The sequence below is a fragment of the Candoia aspera genome, chromosome 4 (assembly GCF_035149785.1).
Source record: "Candoia aspera isolate rCanAsp1 chromosome 4, rCanAsp1.hap2, whole genome shotgun sequence".
Classification (NCBI taxonomy): domain Eukaryota; kingdom Metazoa; phylum Chordata; class Lepidosauria; order Squamata; family Boidae; genus Candoia; species Candoia aspera.
In genome coordinates this window covers 12,673,604-12,695,341 of record NC_086156.1, presented here as the reverse complement: position 1 = coordinate 12,695,341, position 21,738 = coordinate 12,673,604, and the positions used below count along the sequence as shown (strand labels likewise).

General features: G+C 42.2%; 1 protein-coding gene across 3 annotated transcripts in view; it reads right to left on the bottom strand.

Annotated features, from left to right (window-relative positions):
* The window catches only part of PFKP (phosphofructokinase, platelet), a 66,322-nt gene that overhangs the window by 6,102 nt on the left and 38,482 nt on the right, over positions 1-21,738 (bottom strand). The window contains exons 13-21 of one of the 3 annotated variants that reach the window (XM_063303418.1): positions 18,321-18,467; positions 16,197-16,267; positions 15,847-15,934; positions 14,488-14,640; positions 9,072-9,224; positions 7,425-7,589; positions 5,283-5,344; positions 3,050-3,161; positions 1,112-1,211 (exon numbers count right to left, since the gene is read on the bottom strand). In XM_063303418.1, the coding sequence (XP_063159488.1) occupies positions 1,112-1,211; positions 3,050-3,161; positions 5,283-5,344; positions 7,425-7,589; positions 9,072-9,224; positions 14,488-14,640; positions 15,847-15,934; positions 16,197-16,267; positions 18,321-18,467 (1,051 nt within the window). The remainder of the gene's footprint in view (positions 1-1,111; positions 1,212-3,049; positions 3,162-5,282; positions 5,345-7,424; positions 7,590-9,071; positions 9,225-14,487; positions 14,641-15,846; positions 15,935-16,196; positions 16,268-18,320; positions 18,468-21,738) is intronic. The other 2 variants (XM_063303420.1, XM_063303419.1) reach the window with 2 other exon arrangements.

Here is a 21,738-nt window from a genome sequence, read left to right as displayed (position 1 = left end):
TTCACGTTTCGCCGCTCTTACCGCCACAAGGTAGGCCTTAATAGCGGCTCTAGCTTGTGTTCAGTCAGATTCAGTCTTCGTCTTCCTCCAGCGACGCTCCAGACATCTCTTAACCCTCTTCAAAACCCTCAACTCCTCTGTAAACCACAGGGAGTGACAGGTCGAGCAAGGCAAGAGAGGACGCACAGGCGCGATCCTGTCCAAGGCCCCGGCTGCGGCCCTATTCCAGGCCGTGGCCAGGACCTCCGCTGGACTGTGCAGCAGGCCCTCAGGAATAACCCCCAGCTCCCTCTGAAACCCTACTGGGTCCATCAGTCGCCGGGGGCGGACCAATCGAATGGGTCCAGCCTCCCTGCAGAGCAGGGTGGCACAATAAAATCTCAGGGTCAGCAGGGTGTGGTCTGACCATGACAATGGGGACAGATCTAACTCTCCCCTCAGATCACATTGCCACTGCTCTGACAAGAAAACTAAGTCCGGGGTGTGACCACTGTCTCAAGTCGGGTCCCGGATAATCTGGGACAGGCCCATGGCTGCCATGGTAGTCATGAACTCCCAGGCCATCTCCGAGGCATGTCCCAGGGATGGCAGATTGAAGTCCCCCAGAACCATAAGCCTGGGGAACTCCACCGCCAGCCCCGAGACGGCCTCCAGCAGCTCGGGCAGGGAGGTTGCTATGCAGCAGGGAGGCTGGTACAGCAGCAACACCCCCAACTGTTCTCAGGATCCCAGCTTGAAAAACAGGGTCTCACAACCGGCCACTTGCGGAGCAGGGCCCCTGAAGGCCACAAGAGACTCTGGGATGACAACTGCCACCAGTGCCTTTACTCTATGATGCAGATGCCTGAACTTGATATTTGGAAAGCGTGGGAATGGTGCAATTCACAGATCCGATCTTACCATCAAGTCAAGAAAAACAAACAGGATCTATACTAGATCGTCTTTTGCAGAAATGAAGACACATGAAAGAAGAAACATCTGGTTAACTTAGATGCATGACAACCATTCTGTTTAATATCCATCCATGGTCCCCAAGCTTCCCAGTTCCTGTGGCAATTTGCAGCTGGTGTACTAAGCTATGCAATGAAAAATGCATCTAACATTTCCTCACCTCTTCGGTAGCTTTCTTTTAGTTTCTTAGAGATCCACAGCATAGCTTTTGCTGCAATTTTTGTCCCAAAGTTTCTATCAAATGGAGAAGGGGCACCACCCTGTGAAATTCAAGACTTAATTTAACAATGAAGTATACATATCAGATTTTTTTTGGGGGGAGGAAATGGTGATTATGTATTTATGAGTTAGAAACATGCACAATTGCAGGAAGAGAACCATGTTCATCTATAGTAGTCAAAATCAGGAGTCTGGTAGCACCTTTTCAGACTAACGAATTTTATACATCTCACTTCATCAGATGCGATAGAGTGGTTAGACTGATCCCAATTTAAATCCTACATCAGTCTAGCCACTCCATTGAATCTGATGAAATGAGCTTTAGTTTATGAAAGCTTGTGTCTTTTAATAAAATACATTAATATGAAAATGTCATGAGTACTGATGGCGAGCAGGAGGGGGCCTCGATCCAGGGGGGGAAACGCATGGGTAGTGTCATGAGTGAGGATGGCGAGCAGGGGGCTCCCATCCAGGCTGTAAAGCGCATGCGTAGTACTGAGGAATTAGGTGGCCATTCAAAGAGACACAGATCGGGACCGCCTTAACCTTTGGGGTTTATCTGTCTGGGTTTTTCCCACGCTTCTTCAGTTTGTTAGGATTTTCTGTCTTATGTAGCAGTAATAAACACTAGAGGCCCACTCCTCATCTCAGCGTGATTCCTGACTGTTAGGACATCAATCCTAACAAACTCTTTGATGTCCTAACAGTCAGGAATCACGCTGAGACGAGGAGTAAGTCTCTAGTGTTTATTACTGCTACATAAGACAGAAAATCCTAAAAAACTGAAGAAGCGTGGGAAAAACCCAGACAGATAAACCCCGAAAGTTAGGGCGGGTCTGATCTGTGTCTCTTTGAATGGCTGCTTAACTCCTCAGTACTACGCATGCGTTTCCCCCCCTGGATAGGGGCCCCCTCCTGCTCGCCATCAGTAGTCATGACAGAAAAGATGCTACCAGACTCTTTATGACTTTAAACAAGCACAAGATTCACTGCCTCTCATTTAGGCACAGAATGAGACATAGCCCAGTGCATGTATATCTTCCATGTGAGGAAGATGCATTCACAGTCTTCATTCCTCATTCCAACTTGGTGTCCCCCACCTATCCTGGAAACTTCAGCTCCTACAATTCCCAGCCAGCACTGGCTGTTGACTACACTGGGGGTCAAGGAAATAAATTATGGAGCTTCACTAGTCTTTTAACTGTTACTTTTAATGTCTTTCCACGTTTTTTCCCAGATTTTGTTAGCCACCTTGAGTACTTGCTAGTTGAAAGGGTATAAATCAAATTAGTCAATCAACACACACAGCTGGAGAGTACCAGCCTAGAGAAGTATGCTAGTTCAGTGAGAATCACAATCAGACAATCACTTTGACTATGTAGGTCAGAGAATATTTACCATGCATACTTTTCATTTCATCTGATTTATTTTCCTAATAAATATTGGCCTCTGCTATCTTAGTCCAGGAGCTACACTATTTGGGCTGTTTATGTCAGCTGGGACTTGAATGAGACTGAGATAAAGTCACAAAAGCTTTGCAGAATGGCTTCTGTTCAGTGATGAAATCTTGACATCTACTTACCAATTGCTGCTGAAGGAAAGACTGAAATTACTGGAGGAGATTAACCTTCTTTAATGCTAATTAAGCAGCAACAACTAATAGGCATGGAAATCCCATCTACCCTACATAGACTGCAGGCAGAGATTCAGGTTGCTGTTAGGTATCCCTAACCCAGAAACCCAGCAGTGGAAGCATGATCTGTGGCTGCTTTTGTGCATGGTTCCAACCTATTTGGGGCATTTGTATTGCTATTGTTGGGTTAGAAGACGCATTCCAAGCCTCTTGTTCCAACCTGGAGTACTTCTTAGCCATTCTCACCTGCTGCATATGACCAAGCACGTTCTTCCGGCAGTCGAAGACCCCTTTGCCTTCTTCCGAATAGAGCTGATAAATGAAGTCAGTTGTGTAGTTCTGGCTACTATTTTCGTTCCTGTGTAACCCCCAAAGAAGCATGGCTTATTTAGCTGATACCACTTTTTTATACTACTGTATTTCTATACAAGTACTTGGGTGGCTTAAATGGGGTTTCTGGTTAGTCTGTCCCATTCAGACATTGCCCTGATCTAGACCTGCCTAGCTTTGAAGAGCAAAAAAATAGAGCGAACCGTCATATCCACAAGATAATCACCTTTCGGAGAAGCAATTGATTCAGCTGCATCCAGCACTGTTTCTGGAAGGCATTATCAAGTCCTACGCCTTCTTTCCTTCAAGAGATAAGCTCATGTGGAGTCCTTGGTGCTCTCTGAGCCTTGTTGTTTTCTTGCAGATGTTTCACTGCCAGACTAGGCAACATCTTCAGCGCAAAGAGGGAGTGGGCCTTGCTCTCAGTTTATATACCGTGGCTTGCCCTGCTTGTGTTGGTGGTGGTGGGGTTGTTCTCTCCTTGGGAATTCCTTGATTGGGCTGTTTGCTGCTTGGTTGATTGACTGAGTTAATAGTTCCTTGATTAGGGTGTATTGTGCTGTTTGATTGTTTGTCTGGTGTTAATCCTAGTGCTGATTTTTGCATATCTAGGTGCTGATTGCTGGCAAGGGAGTGTACTGGTCTTTTGGCTTTTCTATTGTCTCCCAAGGAGAGAACAACACCCCTACCAACACAAGCAGGGCAAGCCACGGTATATAAACTGAGAGCAAGGCCCACTCCCTCTTTGCACTGAAGATGTTGCCTAGTCTGGCAATGAAACGTCTGCAAGAAAACAACAAGTCTCAGAGAGCACAAAGGACTCCACAGTTCAACCCTGAGCTACAAATATTCGCTTCGATTGATAAGCTCATGTGTTTGCGTATAAAAAGGTTAGGCAGCCAGAGAATGAGCATGAGTCACAGCAAAAACAGCCAGCCTAGCATCAGCACCTGACAAATCTGGGCTACTGCCAAGGTGGCACAGGGATCAACCCTTATAATCGGAATAGGTCAACCTACCTGCCCTACTGACCCAACTTTTTTTTCTTGTGTGCCATGCACCATTAACCACTTCCAGCAACATTTAGAACTACATTTAAGCAGTGTTCCTCAACCTTAGCAGCTTTAAGATGTGTGGACTTCAACTCCCAGAATTCCTCAGCCAGTGTGGTGGCTAGGGAATTCTGGGAGTTGAAGTCCACACATCTTAAAGCTGCTAAGGATGAGAAACACTGATCTAAAATAAAGGCAGTCAAGAACAGAAATCCCACCCGTGCCTGTTGCAAATAGCAGTGCTCCAGCCACAGAGTGGGTTCTGATGCTAGGAAAAGGTATTTGGACTAGAACCAGTTCTGCCTACATCAAGGGGAATTATTGGATGATCCAGCAAAACCTTGTCTCCTCTGACAGCCAGGAGCCCTCCAAGTATCAGTTATGTAGATCAGGGTGTGCAACTTTTCCTAGAGTGAAAGGTGGACTTGGTTTTTGATGCACTGTAGGCTGCACTTCAAAAATAGTGGGTAGAGCTGGGACAAAAACTCAAACTGGTATAGTTCCGTTGACAATTGTATTAAATTAAAGTTAAATATTGGGACTGTGCAAAAATCAGCCTGGAGGTGTTATCCTGAGGGCGATTCAGTCAAACCTGTGAATCAATTTGCAATTCTATTGCTTTTGGGTGCATACTTTTTTCTCCAAAATATGGTAATTCAAACCAATATGCTCAGATTGTCTTGAACAGGAACATCTTTTTGAATCGAAGCAATTCAATTATTTTGAACTAAATCAATAAACTGGATTGGATTAAGGGGATATGTACCCCGCTAATTAATTATACTTATCAAGACTGGTCTCCAATCTTGTATGTAAGCCTTTTTTTTCCCTTCTGTCTCACTGAAAATTAATTCTAATAGTAACTTCTGGAAATGTCTGGCTTTAGGCTTATAGGAGTTCTAAAATCTCAGATGGTGCTCCTGTGCCCTAGATCCTTTATCACGAAATGCCAAAGGCTGATCCTGTACTTGGTCTTTTCCAGAGGATGAAGTATTCCTTCAGACCTGAAAAATATTTGCCTCTTCCCCCTTCCCCCATAACATGCCAGGCACCAGTCTCACTGGACTTGAAAATTCTGCATGTGAATGTTCACTTACCTCAGGACCAAACCTCGCTGAATGCTGGTTTTCATCTTTTCAGTCAGATGTTCCACATTGGCCTACAAAATAAATAGCATCTCTTTCCAAACTGGGAAAAGCAGCTTGTCTGTCTTTTGAACACCAAGGAGGAGTAATCATTCTGTAAACTACTTTTGTCTCTAACTGGCTATACATCAAATCTATTCCAAATGTTATAGGCTCTCCAAACAATATTTAAGGAGTAAATGAGGAACTTCAACTTTAGGTTCATGGATCAGCCACAGATAACCTAAGCGATGTTGGCTGTGGGTGTTCTTATGAACTTTTAAATTTTGTAGACCACCTGAGTCCTTTTTTTATTTAGCAGCCATACACGTTCCAAGAAATTCTGGAGGAGGAGGAGGAGGAGGAGGAGGAGGAGGAGGAGGAGCAGGAGCAGGAATGATTACAGAGACAGCCTGCCTTCTGACCAGTTCTGTTGGACCATAAACTCTTAACAAGGCACAGTAAAACCACCACAATCTCTATGCAGCTTTACGTAAACCACCAGCATTTCCCAAACTGCATCTGGGTTGCCTTAAAAATGATCTGGAAACCTGAGCTGATGCAAAACACTGCAGGGAGAGCCCTAGTACATGTTGTTATCATATTCTACCTTATCTATTCATTTATTTGCTGTAGTTATGCAGCCACACAAATAACACAAACTGAAAAACATGCAGCCATACAGAAGGCAGTTAAACAAACTGGCAACTATCCCTCTCCTTAGCCGTCACTCATTTTGGCAGGGGATGTGGAAGATCTTAAGAGTTGGATAGGTCTGTGCAAGAGAAGTTCCTGATTCTGAACTATTCAAACATTGGACCAAGAGTTAACAAAATAAAGGTGTATTGTCACCACCAGCCCCAGTCCCAGTTAATAATCTCACAATCTAATTCTGGACCAATGAGAATTTATAAACCATTTTAAAAGACAATCTGAACGGCAAGAAGGTTCCCAAAGGACCTTTCAATAGTCACCATTATGTTTATTGATTTTATTGTACTTTCTTTGATTGTTGTGAACCACCCAGAGTCACTGAAAGTTGGGCAGCAACACTTATTTTGCCAGCTTTAGGCAACAAAGTAATAGGGTTTGTGGATTAGGAAAATGCTTTGAATGTAACATAGGAAGTCAACGTAAATAAGAGTTTTAAGGTTTTAAATACATTAACTGTCCACCTAATAGATTCATAAGCGAACCCTGTCGGCTTTAGAAAAACCCTTCCCTTCCCTCCAGCACTGAGCCAGGAGGTTACATGAGCTGCAGTAGATGTTAGTTGTGTCGAGTTACTGTTCCTGGTGCTGTGTGCATGTATTTGTGCCTTTGTTTTGTAATGGTGGATGTATTTTTAATGTTTTTAACTTGTTGGTCACTTCATTCATTCATTTATTCATTCATTCATTCAGCCACCCATCTCAATAAATGATTCTGGGCAGCTAACAATATGAAAAGGAAAGTAAAAACAGACACAGAAAAAAAATAAAAATATAGGGCAGCCAAGAAGGACCACAACAACCATTAACATAGCCAGGAACTGGCTTCTTCACCCACTCAGGGCCCCAGGCCTGAGCACAGAACCAGATATTTAAGAACTGGATTGGAACCAGTCTGATCTCTGGAGGGATGATGTTCCAGAGGCTCATCTTCTGGGCCCTGCCAGCTGATACTCCTTAGTCAGATCAAATAGGATGGGCAGAAACAATCAGGGACCTATGATCTCATAAGTAACCCGGCCCCAAGCCATGAAGGGCTGTAAAGGCGACTACCACTTGTGGAATATGTGGCCATATAAATAGAAGGAAAGGAAGAGAGGGAGGGAAGAAAGAGAGAGGGAGAGAGAGAGCAAGCAAGCAAGCTTGTTTTTAATATTATTGGCAAAGTGAATAAGCTAACTAACACTGTGTACAGGTTCATACACACAACACTTATCACTTGATGGCTATCACACCAACGGATGACTTGCAGATGCAAACCAGCTCCGATATAACTGAAGAGGTAGATCTTTCCTATTAATGTAACTATCCAAACAATGACATAGCAGTACATGAAAGTGTGAACCAGCCCACCGATGTGGAAAAAACTACCTTCTAAGAAGACAGAGATGGAGGCACTGCCTACCTGTAGCTCCCGAATGTCGAATTTTTCTTCGAAAATATATGCAGCGTCGGCACCTGCAGCCAAAGCCCCCATATTAGCCAGGTAGCCACAGTAGCCTCCCATGGTCTCAATGATAAACACACGTCGCTTTGTCCCGCTTGCGGATAGCTTGATTCGGTCGCAGGTCTATCAAAGGAAGATCGGTTAGCAACTGACACAAAAATATGCTTGCCACCTTTGAAAGCTGTTTTAGTGTCATCTAGGCTACAAGCATTCCACTCGTGGACATGTTATAATTATGACGCAACACAAGAAAGCAGAAATTATTATTTTAAACATGCTTAACTTCCCTTTCCTGGCCTTCTAGACTACGATTTTTTTTACATTTTAGCCATAATGTTAACTATGAAATTCTTGGCATAAAAATGGCCTTAAAAAAAAAAAAGAATTGACTGCATTCCAAAGTGTCTGGTTTGTTTTCCTAAGACAGCTAGGAAAAAAAAAATCTTGTCCTCCATCACAGGGTGATTGATTAATCACGCACTGAAAAACAGAAACAAAGGAGCCCCTGAAATATACAAAACGGATGACACTGCAGCAGGGCTGGCTCAACCTCAGTCCCTAAGAGGCATCCCAAACAAATAAACAAAAACATGTAGTGCTTCCGGACAATGCTTAGGGACAAACTTCTTTGATAGCCCAACATGGAAGTCCTAAATTTCATCCTTGGAAATTGCTGCTGCTCTCTGGGGTCATGATCTAAATGTTTGGAAGTCAGTCTGGAAGAGAATGTCGGTTTATCATGGGAAGTCTTGTGATCGTTGTACAGACCCTGTGATGCTAAACTCCACATCTCAGGTCCTTTCTGCAAACTGAGCAGAGTTCCACAAAGCAGCCCCCTCTGCTTCCTTCCCTTGCTCTGCAGCCCTTGGGAATGCTGGGAGAAGAAGTTGGCCAAGGAAATATGAGGGAGGGCGCACAGATGAGCAACTCGAATCCAACATAGTGGCTATCAAGCTGCAGATTCAATTACACTAGCCCCACATCAACCACATGTCAACTTCATACCTATTCTGACAGACTAGTATTAAATAACAAACTGGTGGGAATCTTTGCCACTGAGGGAACAAATGAAGTTCCAGCAGATCAGACAGGGATCTTATGTGAACATGCTCATGCTGGCATTTTTCATTCCAAAGACATGTTCTTAAGCAGATGTGTGACAATGTAGAACTGAAATTATGAGGTACCACAAGGAGTATACATTTTGCCTGCTTCAGACTTCACGTATCTTCTAAATCAGTGCTTCTCAAACTTGGCAACTTGAAGATGTGTGGACTTCAACTCCCAGAATTCCTCAGCCAGCCACACATCTTAACACATCTTCTGGGAGTCGATGTCCACATATCTTCAAGTTGCCAAGTTTGAGAAGCACATTCTAAACCTTACCCAATGCACGTGGCACACCAGTAGTGGATTCTGCCGGATAATCTGTCTGGAAAAGCCAATGTGGGGGAATCTAGGTGAGTTTCATTCCACAATTCCCAGTCGATCGATCCTAGGATCTTACCTTTGTGCTGTGAAGCATAAAAGGCTTCTGAAAACATGCACTCTGTCTAAGCTTTCAGGTCTGCCATCCCAGATCTGTGCTGAAATATTTTCTCTTACCTCTACAACAATATTCAAGGCAGTATCAGCACCGATAGTAAGGTCAGTGCCTGGGACATTATTGCTAATGGTTGCAGGCAAGTCACAAATTGGGATGCAAAACTCCTCATAGCGGCTCCGGGCTTCAGCTAGCAGCAAGCAGCTTTCAAAGGCCTGAAGCAGTGGGACAAGGAACCATAAGCAACATACTATGGCCATATCTGGACAGCTGTTAGGCGTTCTACTAGTGGCTCCCTGTGGGTGGCAATGGAAAGTCTGGCCAGCCAATGCTGCAAATCCCACAACGCTGCTGATTTAAAGAATGTGGCTGGGTGGTTTTGTTTGTTTTCTTTACAGCATCTCAAAACGGGGTGCTGGATTTGCATTGGTGCAGAAGCAGATCAGCAGTGGTTAGTAGAAAGATGACACAAGCAAAAGAGGGGTTAAAGTAGCAGAGGACAGAGCCCTGGTGATTAAACTGAATTTCTGCGTGCTAAACATCTGGAGGAAGTGAATGGGCTTCACTGATTCATACCTCGCTTTTTTAGCTGGCTTCCTAGACTGGAACAGGCTTAGCTCAAGAACTCAAAGATGCCTGTAGCCAGGCGTAGCTCAACTAGCCCAACATCATTCATGGCCAGCCTCAATCTTATCCTGCTCCGCTCATCTTTGCAAAAGCCAAAGAGGACAGAAAGGGTCCATTGTTTCATTTTGAGCTTTGGAGCAGGCAGCAACATGCCAAAGATAAGCATTTATGAGAAAATTCTCTTTTTGCTTCTGGTCAGGCAACGAGAAGGTAGCTTCTCATGTCAAGGTCAATAGAAGACGATCTGTGCAAGCAAGACAACAGCAACATTGTGCGTAACACATTTGTCACTAATGGTTACTCTTCAGAGTTATCTGAAGTTGAGCACGTGTTGACCATATCCCTGGGGCTTTTGCTGCATTTCAATCTGAACCTTAACTGTTAATGTAAATTTACATTAAGGAGATTCACTTTTCTATAACAATGATGAAATGGCGATCTACTAATTTTGGGCAGCAGTTGCTCCCAACCTTGGCTGGTATGAAAACTGTAATCCTTCTTATTTCTGTATCACTCGTGGAGCTGCAGGGAGCCACCATTTCATCCTTCCTGAATGATAGCTACAACTGAACACTAGCCATGGCTAATGCCAGCTGTACATTCCAGCCATCCCTTGAGACTATCTCTTCAAATCTCATCCATTCTTTGGAGCCGGGTTGGCTGGTCTTAATAAAAGGTATTGCCAAATTAAGAATTTCTTTTTTCTGGATTGTGTGAGTTATGGCTTCATTTCCTTCACTCCATCCAAAACCCTTTACTCTGAAAAAACCTTGGTTTTCTGTCCCCCTGCGCCTAGAAGCATGGCATACCTGACATATTTCACTTCTTGCAGGGAGTCAGCAGCTAGCTGCTATGCATCCATCAGTCATGGCAGCTGTAAGCAAGGGCCCTCAGCTAGAAACACAGCCTTCTGGGAAGCTGCAAAACGTCAGGCAAATCGAAGGAAAGCACTCAGCGTTTTTATGCTCGCTGCTTTAAAAAAACATCTACATGTACCAAGCACGAAAAGAAAGGAGCAGCACAGCCATCTTCCTGAATGTATGCTTCTTCTATCTGAGGGCACGCATTCATCACACAGGGCAGCCGCTGATCTGTAAGGTGCCTTTGTGGAAAAAGTGTTTTGCTGCCCCAGGCAAAAGAAGGAGACGTGGCACAGCTCATATTTGTTAAGCCGAGCTTCCTGGAACTGCCACAATATGTGCATTGGAAGTTGTTAGCGGCGCTGATCGTTTCAGATTGCGCAATACGTACGGTTTCTCTGAATTGATATACAGGTAGTCCTCGCTTAATGTCCACTCGTTCAGCTACCGTTCGAAGACACAACGGCGCTGAATGAGAGGGGCTTATGATGGGTCCTCATTGTTGCAGTCATCACAGCGTCCCCACAGTCACGTGATCACAATTCGAGCACTTGGCAACCGGCTCAGAATTACATCGCAGCATCCCATGGTCATGTGATCACAATTTGCAACCCTCACTGCTGGCTTCCGACAAGCAAAGTCAATGGGCAACTGGGACTGCTGGAACTGCTGTTGTAAGTCGGCACGGTCGGAGTTCCCAGTTCCAATTATCGTTAGTAAGCGAGGACTATCCGTACAGCATTCAGTTGGGAAGAAGTGAAATCTGACGTGAGCGAGCACAAACAGTTGGTTTTCAGAATGGAGAACTGATTTTTAAAACTTAATTTGCCGCCGCCACCACCACCACCACCACCACCACCACCCAGAGTCATGGCACCTTTGTGCAGTGCACAACTTGTACACCTGCTTGCGGCGCCCTCTCCTCACATATTAACACAAAGTACTTGCTAAGTAGCAGAGTTCAGAATATCCACCATCTCGTTCTGGGCCATCTCTTACCATGAGTGAAACAGCCTTACAGTCCCTTTGGAGGACACACATGGGCATCTTCAGGCTGCCGTATCTTGGCTGCAAGAGTTTTCTGTACCCCTTTGCTGCCATCTAAATGTCACCTGGAGTTCTGCAGCCCATATATGGCAGCCCTAGCACCTAATCTTCAACACACACACACACACACACAGAGTCCTGCCTCCAAGCAGAACAGAACCTGTCCTGTTCACATATTTGCAAGCTGTTAGGAGAAGATTGTTAAAAGGCAGTCGAAAAAGAGTCTCCTATCTTTCCAAGATAATCAAGTGTTATTTTAACCCACAAAGAAGAGAAATCCAACTGGATAGTCTACTACAAATTATTCAATCCCTAAAGCACAATGCCACCACTGATTAACCAGGCAGGTCAATCATGGAAGCTTTAAAAAGCAAAAAAGCTTCTGTGAAAAAGTCATACTCTTCTCTAAAAAGGAGGATGGGAATGAGAATTCTTCCAGAATATGCAATTGCTGATCTAACTAAAAATTCAACCTGTTTCTGAAAATCAATCCTCTTTTGGAAAATAAAGTAGGCCAGCTGGGGAATTCTGGGAGTTGAAGTCCACATGTCTTAAAGTTGCCAAGGTTGATAAACACTGATATACAGTATAGTTCACATGTGATGGAAGCAAAGCATGTATTCACATCTGAATCCCACTCCTCCATGGTTGCACACAGTAGAAGATCAATATTAGTGAATAGCCTGTCTTTCGAAAAGGTTACTTAGCCATTGCTGGGATAACAAATTCAATGAACAATCAAAACAAACAAACAAACAAATGAACAAAATCAGTAACAATGCTTCCCTAGCACTGAAACTACTGTGATTTTACTATGGAGCAATTATTCCATTAGAAGAGACCTGGGAACTACCATCTAACTACAATCTGGTCAATAGAATTAAAGCAAAGTCCACAAGTGGAATAATGATCAGTTAAGTAAGACAAGAAAACTCGTAAAAGAAAGAAGGTCAGTAAGAAACATGCAGGAAGTACTCACTTTTGGGTTTTTTGATAATAGAAGTGGAGAATGTTTTGTACCAGAACTGGAATCAAGGCTCCCTATAGATTCTTTACTATAATTGACAGGGGTGGGTCAAAAAAGTCAAGATGGCAGCCACAACCATATACTGAAGCCCCACCCCTTAAAAAAGGGCTTGGCTTTAATAGTCTGGTTGTGGCCACCATCTTGACTTTTTTGACCCCCCTCCCTGGCACTCTGATAACCGAGATAGACTATTTAAACAACTGTTAGGTGTTCTGAAAAAACATTTCTCTGAGCTTTTGATTGTCCTTGTCCATTGCAGCCTAAAAAAAGCTTAAATCACAACCAATCGTTCAAACTTTATGGAATTCTTCAAAGATTTGCACATTGTGTAAATGCACTGTCTTTAAAAAGAGAAGCATCTGGCAGAATCGGTGACCTGAGGCCTAAATGCCAAATGGAATTATGATCCTTTAGAACCTTTCTCTCCAAATGTCCATGCTAAATGATGCACAGAACATTCCATGCAAGGAACTGCCCTGTGCACAACAGCTGGTTTCAGGAGATCCATGGCCAGACTAAACAACAGGTGAATGAAATGTGCCTGTTTTGATTCAGGCAGGAGAGAACAGGGCAGGGAGAATAGGGGACATTAGCAGGCGAGGGGAGGGTGGGGTGGCATTGGGGAGGCCGGAGGGCTGGGCAGGCTGATGATCCGGATGTGCTACAATGGCCGAGGAGACGCAGGGAAACTAAAGTGTTGGGAAGATGGGGGAGGACGGGGCAGTAGGATATGCCACACTGGGAGATGCAGTGGTGAGAGAAGGGGTGATGTGCACCTGCCCTAACCTACTCACCCCATCTAATTTTGTTTCACCCAAAATCTTAAACCACCGAAGCACTGTGGCTTTCAGTTCGGCCCAACCACGCTCTGAAACGGTTTGTCAGAACCTCTGGAATGTGATGGCTTGTTCCAAGTTGGAAACAAAACATTGTTCCTGTTCCACACGCACCCCTGCTTATAAGGGACCAGTGACTTATAAGCAGTTGGTTATAAGAGATGGAGGAATTGCTTGTTCAATGTGCAAAAACTAGTTATGGGATTCTTTTCATTGATGTTCTACTTTATATTTTACAAATCTGTCTTACAGACATTTTAAAAACTCACTTTGGCTGAAATGTGTGTAATATTTAACAAAACCTAATATTATCAAAATATCCATCTGAGCACACTGGCTGTTCATTTATTTATTTTTTAAACTAAATTTATACGCTTAGTTAAGATACAACAATCTTCAGAGTTGCACTGGAAGCTTAATGAAAGTAAAATAGATTCTATCAGGCATCAGAGATAGCACAAACTGTCTTCTGATTTTGATGGCACTAATTTCTGGCACTTAGCCAAACTTGGCTGACTCAAAAAAATTAATTAGGGTTGTACCTGGGTTAATAGAGATCACCAGGACATTTCAGGGCTAGAGGTTAGACCTGGAGTGTGAAAGAAAGTATCTCACAAAAAGGCAAATGGACACCAATTCCACAGTGCTAATATGTATATATGTTTGTATAACCACTGAGGAATTATGTTTTCCACAGTTTTTTGTTTTAAACTGGATCCATTCTTCTGCATATTTTTGTATTGTTTTAGTAACAGAGGTCAGCTTCACCGAAGATCAAATCAAAGATCAAACAGTGGGATGTGCATTTCTTATGAACGAATAAATAAAATGCTATTTTCACATTTTCTGAAATGTACTATCTGGTCAAACTGCCCGTGTGTGCACGTGAGTGTGCATGTGTGCGCATGCTTGCCTGCACACATGTGCATTGTGTCTATGTGATTTTACGTTTACATCTGATTTATGGTGCAGTCTTGTTTCCTACGTTCTGGTCCAAGAACCTCTCCAGCTCCAGCCACGTTGAATGGCAAGCAGCGATGGCTCGGCTAGTGAGCGGCGGCAGGAGGAAAGAGAAACTTACATCAGTGATAGTGTTCAGAGCAGTGTCTGCACCAATGCTGAAATCAGAACCAGGCACATTGTTGGATACGGTTGCGGGAACCATAACCATGGGAATACCGAACGCTTCATATTTCTCCCGGGCTGCAGAGAGCTCCAATAGTCCCAGGTATGCCTGATGGGCACATATAGCAATTATGTCAAATTAAAGGGGAGAAAAAGAAAACTTGAATTGCAGCAATAGGTAATGCAATGCAGGTGGGGATTTGGGTGACAGATTGGCTCTCTATAGACCAGTGTTTCTCAACCTCAGGAGCCTTAAGATGGGTTGGACTTCAACCCCCAGAATTCCCCCAGCCAGCATGCTGACTGGGGGAATTCTGGGAGTTGAAGTCCACCCATCTTAAGGCTCCTGAGGTTGAGAAACACTGCTGTAGACACACACAGTGGTGACAGATGGTATGGTGATTATCCCTTTCAGAGGGTCAAAGGTGATTTGAAAAAGAGATCACTGCTCATGAGTATATATTCCCCTATCTTTTATCTCTAGTAATCAGCTTTTTGGCACTTTTTCAAAATTTGGCTTGACTTCAGACAGAAGTTTTTTGTAAAAGGAAACAGTGTGCTACATGAGAAATGACACCTTTTTCGATCTATTTCCAATGCTCTTAAAAATGACCATCCATCTGCAGTAGAGAGTCACCAGAAAGACCTCATGCAATGTATAAAGAATATTATTATGTATAATATATAACAAAACAAGCTAAAGCAAACAGTTCAAAAGCTTTTAGCTTAAGTACTTTTAAATATTTCTGCAAGTTCTCTTACAGAATACACAATACAGCAGTAGAGAGAAGTAAATCTTATTCTCTCTTATTAGCTGCATTTATATATTGTAAATTAGTTACATGTATATTAGTTACATTTTTCTATTCATTCATGGATTAAATTAACCACCCAAAACAGCATTCCCCCTTTAAAAAACAGGCTTCCACAGTTACATATTAAGTTTTAAACGCACAACGTGTAATTCCTGAACAGGCATAGAGTTTAAGCACTGGCTTAATGCTGTGAGATCAAATTGAACAAATTTAATTAACATTAATGAAAATTATTTTTTAAACACCAATGCTATAATTAGAAATATGAGGCTGTCATTGAAACCCAAGGCCATTTGCCCAGTACCTCTACATCATGCCACAATTTGTAACACAATATATCTGAGTGGACAATGGAATGCTGTATGCTCTCAAAGCCCACTCAATGGCTGGGTTCAGACTGCCCTAAACCATGGTTCGTTTTAACCATGGTCTATTGAATATGAATATGACTCAATTACCAACAAGAATTTAGAAGAGAAGAAAAAAGCAAAATTATATACCTCAAAGCCACCAATAACAAGGAGGGCATTGATGTTATGAGTTCGCATCTGTTCTGCAATCTCCTCCAAGTACTTTCCAGGAAGTGTACTAAAATACATTTTTACAAAGACAATCAGGAATGTATGTAGGGTAGAATATTGATATATTTAATTTCTCATCTCACTTGATTATGTTCACCTGTGGCACAACTATACATTGCAAAGGATATAATTATCAAGTCTATCACTTCGAATTCTCTTTGATCAGCTATTGATTAAATCTGTTCTGTGCAACTTATGGTAATTTCATGGTATATGCACTATTGCCTCTTTGATTTCCAGATGGATAATATACAAAACTGTTGAATTACCGTTTTGTGCCAAGTATTGACCCTCCTTGGCCAGTCCAACCTCCGACATCTCCCCACTTGATTTCTTTAATCTGTAAGTTCGAACCACAAAAAGATGTGTTGATTAAATGATACTCATATTGCCGACATAAGATATACGCATTCCGCAGTGGATAACAAAAGTCAAACTTAAGAATGGAAATGATGTGACTGTGTTAATTTGAGTCAGAGTTGTCATGAAGTGTGGTGCAAATACATCATTTGCATGACATCATGATGCATTTACCATAATTTGCCTCCCCCTGCAAGGATGCTCACAACTGCACTTAAAATTATTAGATTTAATTGCAACTCAAATTCCATCTCTTATTTGTTCATTGTATAATTATATATGCGATTTCCAATACATACCAAACTCCTCTGTCCAACCACCAAATCCAAAAATCCTTAACTCAGTGACAGCTTAAATAAAGCATGAGGGGGCTTATAAAACAGCTTAGTTTATGGGATTCTAAAGCAACAGGGATAGCTTTAAATTAAATTGGAGCAAGTGGAAAAGCTAAGTAGTCCAGATCAATCACACAAAAGCTTAGGTGTCTACTTTGAAAAGCAGAGCAAAATGGCGACAAATCACAGGGCCCTGTGAGAGACTCTGCCACTTCCTCAGATGATTTCAAGTAGTTAGTTGGGAAGAAAACATGCCAACTGGAATGCTTTTCAGATTAGCTGGACAAAAAACTAGAATCTTTTAGATTTCCTGATCATCAGTCTCCACTTGTGCCCAGGAGACTGGACCAAACTCCTCAAAGACTTTTGGAATTAAATCCTGCAGTTCTAGCAACTATCAGAATGTGATAAGGGGATGGAGAAATGTTCTAATGAAAAAACTAAACAACTTTAATTGCTAACTGACTGAAAAGGTGGCAATTGGCTTTCTTTTTAATTAAAGTTATTTTAAGGCTTTGTAAATGTGCTGGTTCAGAAGTCTTAGGACTGAATGCACACTATGCATTTCATTTCATAAACAACTTCTCAATGGAAAATACTAATATCCAACATGACAACAGATCCAGTGATATAACTGACTTTTGTCTGTAGCTACTCAGCTTGTGTTCTTATCTCCAGATAGTGCAATCACTGTGGTTCTTAAAAAATCAAGATCACCTGACAGCTGCCCTCTGAACAACATACTGAATCTGATAACAAATATTTTTCACCAGGCATTCAGGAAGCCAATGCTTTTTCAGAAATATGGGCAATCATAATATTAGGGCAGAATTATACAGTGACTAAATGAAAATGGGCTATATCCCAGAGGTAAGATATCTCCCAGCCTCCTTATTCTTCTGTGTTGCAGCCTTTCCCAACCTGAAGCCTTCCAGATATTTGATTCAAACTCCTGAAGTGACAACAGTTATTATTATAGTCATCCAGAAGAAGCCATGATGAGGCCACAGTGCATTGGACATCACTTTCCCAACCCATGTACATTATAACCCTGGAGGGGAAAAGGTGATGAAGGCCATTTGTCAAATACCCATCTCTAAAAAGTGTCATTACATTGCTGTTATGTCCAATGAGGAATACTGGTACCTCTCCCTCCTCTGCAAAGTGCCCTTAGATAGGTATTTTGGTAGAATTGTAATGGGAACTCTTAATGTGCTTATGATTTCTACCTAAAAGGTAAAGGTGAAGCCTCCCTTGAGTCTTCAACCCCTTGTGACTATGTAGACACATCCATGCAGTTTTCTTGGCAACAATATGGAAGTGCCATTGCCGCCTTCTTGAAAAAATGGTTGGAGCAATTCATGGAAGTCATGGAGATCAATGGCTATTAGCCTTGATGGCAATGTGACGGACTCTAGAGGCCAACTGCTGGGAGACTAGTGGGCTTTCTTGGATAGTTGGTTGGTCACTGTGGGAACAGATTGCTGGACTAGATGGGCTTGGGGTCCAATCCAGCAAGGCACTGCTTGTATTCTTATAAATTCCCAGCGTACCTTTCAACCGTGGGTTACCCGGTGGGGTCTACCATCCAAGTACTAATGTAGCTTCTGAGCCCAGGCAAGGCTGGCCAGGTGTATCTACCTGCTGAGGCTACTTCCCATACAATTGTAACAACAGACTATCTTTGGAAATACTGACCTCCCCTCTAGAAAAGCCTTCAAAGCCATCAGTGACAGCCAACATTTTGTGTCCTTCAGTGATCCCAAGTCTCACGGCGGAACGGACAGCAGCATTCATCCCAGCTGCTGGTGCGCCAACATTTAGGACAGCGACAGTGAAATTGCTCTGCAGAAGAAGAGACAAAGTTTTCGGGATACATAGAAGTCACAGGGCACAGCAGGATGATTTTAGAATAAAAAATGAAGTCAGCAATTCATGAATTCAGACATTTAAAACAATTCCTGATGTAAGCAATTAAAGACAATTTTAGAAAGCCTGTGTTTAAAAAAAAGAGTTCTTATAATAATCCCAATGCCCCTACATTCATTGCTTTTTGAAGAAGGCTCTAACTACCTAAACATTGTTTTAGAAAAGTAAGCAATGTAACACAATTTATTTGAATGTTGGTGTAGTTTTTAATCTGGCTATTACCCATGCAATAAACAAAAGAAGAGCTACATTTTCTTATAAATGAAATAAATGATATCAAAAGCCAGCATTGCACCTATTCTCCTAAAAGTGACTACATTCTTTCACATGCAATAATTATATTGTGCTGAAAAACAGCAGCAGACGACTAAACATTACAAAACAGCAGGTGAATAAACACTGTCTACTAGGTCAATCATCAACATCCATAAAGCCTTTTGCTATTCCCCACCAGCAGTATATCCAATGAAAAATCCCACACTGTGCCCTCTACAGTAGGGACTTTTCACCCAACAACCCAACATAAAAAGTCAACCTGTCATTATCTGCTGCAATGTACAGTATTTATTCAGAAATATTGCTGTGTGTGAACCTCAATGGTTATTTCCACTGAAAACCCTTTTTCCTGCAAGATTGTCTCCTAGGAGTTAGCAACCAATTCACAGAATGCCATACATCACCCTGCCTGAGCAGCGGAAAGCACAACTGAACATTTCTGTTAATTTGGCATCTGACAATTGTTATCTTCACCTTTGTAGCATCATTAGCATGCCAGTCACTTCTTAGCCTGATAGGGCATTCTAAAGTTCCCAGGATACTTTGGAATTCCCCCTACGTGGCTGGAAAAATCTCAGAAGGGGCAGAATCCAACACTGGAAATCCTGTCCATCCAGCTGTTCCTGACACTGGAATTATTCCATTATACCAGCAGAAAAGAGGAAGACCTTCAATGCGATGGATTGATACAATTACCACAACAATGGATGCAAACACTGGAACAGTCAGGCACAGGGCGCAAGACTGAACAGCATTTTGCTCTGTTATACATAGGGTCACCATGAGTCATAAACGATGGCAACTAACAACGACACTCTCAATATGGGGAAAATATTCACATCAGCCTTGAGCTATTTCCCTAAAACTGTTTTTAGAAATGCACAGTTCTAAAGTGAACATTTTGAAGGGATGGAAGACATGCAAACCCCTTTCCATCCTTTCTTTTGTCAACAAGGTGTTGAGTTCCCTAAAGTGCATTATTGTCATGTTCATCGTTCCAATGGTTTGAATACATCGTAACGTTTCACATGTCACTTTCCTGTTCCGTGTCTGTCATTTGCAGGGAGGGGAATTTCAGCCGTGCCAGGCTGTCATCTCCTTGCTGTTCTGCAGGAATGTATGTTTGGGTTATGACATGTATTCAAGGTTGCTTTCCCAGGCCGATGTGTGACGGTTGCCAACACCTGGGAGGGGGTGGTTACTATGGTGGGGCGAGGGGCGGGATTGGGTTTGAAGCGAGGGTATTTAGTTTGTATTTCGCGCGCTTTGGCTCATTCTCAGCTTTCTCTGTATTTGCATACTATTCCTTTAATAAATCAGTTATCTTTAAGCCCGGGCTTGTGAGACTGAGTATTTGGGATTAGGCAACCATTACAATTATGGGGTTCACCAAAAGAAGCAACAAGTTTATTGTGCTAAACATCTTTTCTTAATTATCTGTGGCAGAACATGGATGTCAAACTAAAAACTACACAATGAAATCTCTGTGTTCAAATACAAAATGAATTAATCTCATCCATCTGTCAGAGAACTGTAACAAGGAAACCTATTTTCTGACGTATGTCCCTGGCTTCTTAATAACCTTAATCCTCAGTTACACCTTTAAATGCAAGTTATTAAATAGCTGTGATCCAAATTCCACAAAGTTCCAAAAAATAAGGTGATCTCTAAATATATGGTTTAAGAGCCTCCAGACACAGCAAGACAAAAAGCTTGGTAAAGTTACTTGGATTCTTTTTAATGCCAAGTTATCCCAATTTGTTAAAGAAAACATAACAATTTAGCAGCAAGTAGTAGTACTTCCTACTTATTTAGTGCTTCCTACTTATCTAGACATTAAACAAAAATAGTACAACCAAATATACCCTGAACTGACCAATATCTGACTTTAAAATGGTATTCAACAGCACAACCAATGAAATTAGTGAAATAATCAGGATGTTGCTTTTAACTCTTTTCCTGCAGTTGTGCTCCAGTTCACCATAGGATAATTTTCATATAAAACTTGGACTTTAACCTCATTTAACCTCATTTAGAAGGTGCACTGATGTGAACATTCATTTGCTCTAAATTAAAATGCATACTTCTCAAAACAGCTAGTCACCATCTCTCAATCAGAAGCTAAAAACTTTCAGAAAAAATACCATGATAATTTTTTTAAAAAAATGCAATCTCTTTAATTTGTTTCCAAAATTTGATCACTGGTCTACTAAGTTTAATTAAATTATACAGTAATTTATAAATAGTATACAGTGTTCCTTTTATTTACAGTATTTATCTCATTTCCAATACTTAAATACTCTCTCCCTGTCAAAGTGTAGGTGGTGCACAATAATAAGAATAGGGATCGTTTCTGTCAGCCCTACAAGGTAGACCAGGCTAAGAACCAACACCATGTAGGTCAGGGCTACTGTTATTGTAACAGCTGTAGTAACAGAATCTTGCAGGTCTGAATGTGCTTCCCCCTCCCTTCCTTTATCTTCAGGAGAAAGAGGGAAGGGCTTGTCTGAGATGTTTTCTCAAGTTACTTTCTTGCCTGGGGCTCAGCCCTCTCTTATCTGACCGCTGGCGTGGTAGCAGCACTTCTTCCTCTCTCTCAGGGCCTTTCCTTCTGCCCTCTACCGTTTCCAAGAACTCAGTGAAACCTCATTTTACCAGATTTCAGTACAATGAACTTTGCAGCAGCAGACCAAACTCCATTGTGACCGATGTCATTGGCATTACTCAAATTATGGCATTATGCAAATTATGCCACTTACATGATGCTTACCAAATTATGTCAGTTTTGGCAATTGCCCTAACTCTGATTCCGTGGACTTTCATGACTACGGGACACCCCGTCCCTGCAACTGGTCTGTTAAAACAGGGTTTCACCGTAGTTTTTCCAAACTCTGAATCTGTGCCCTTTTCT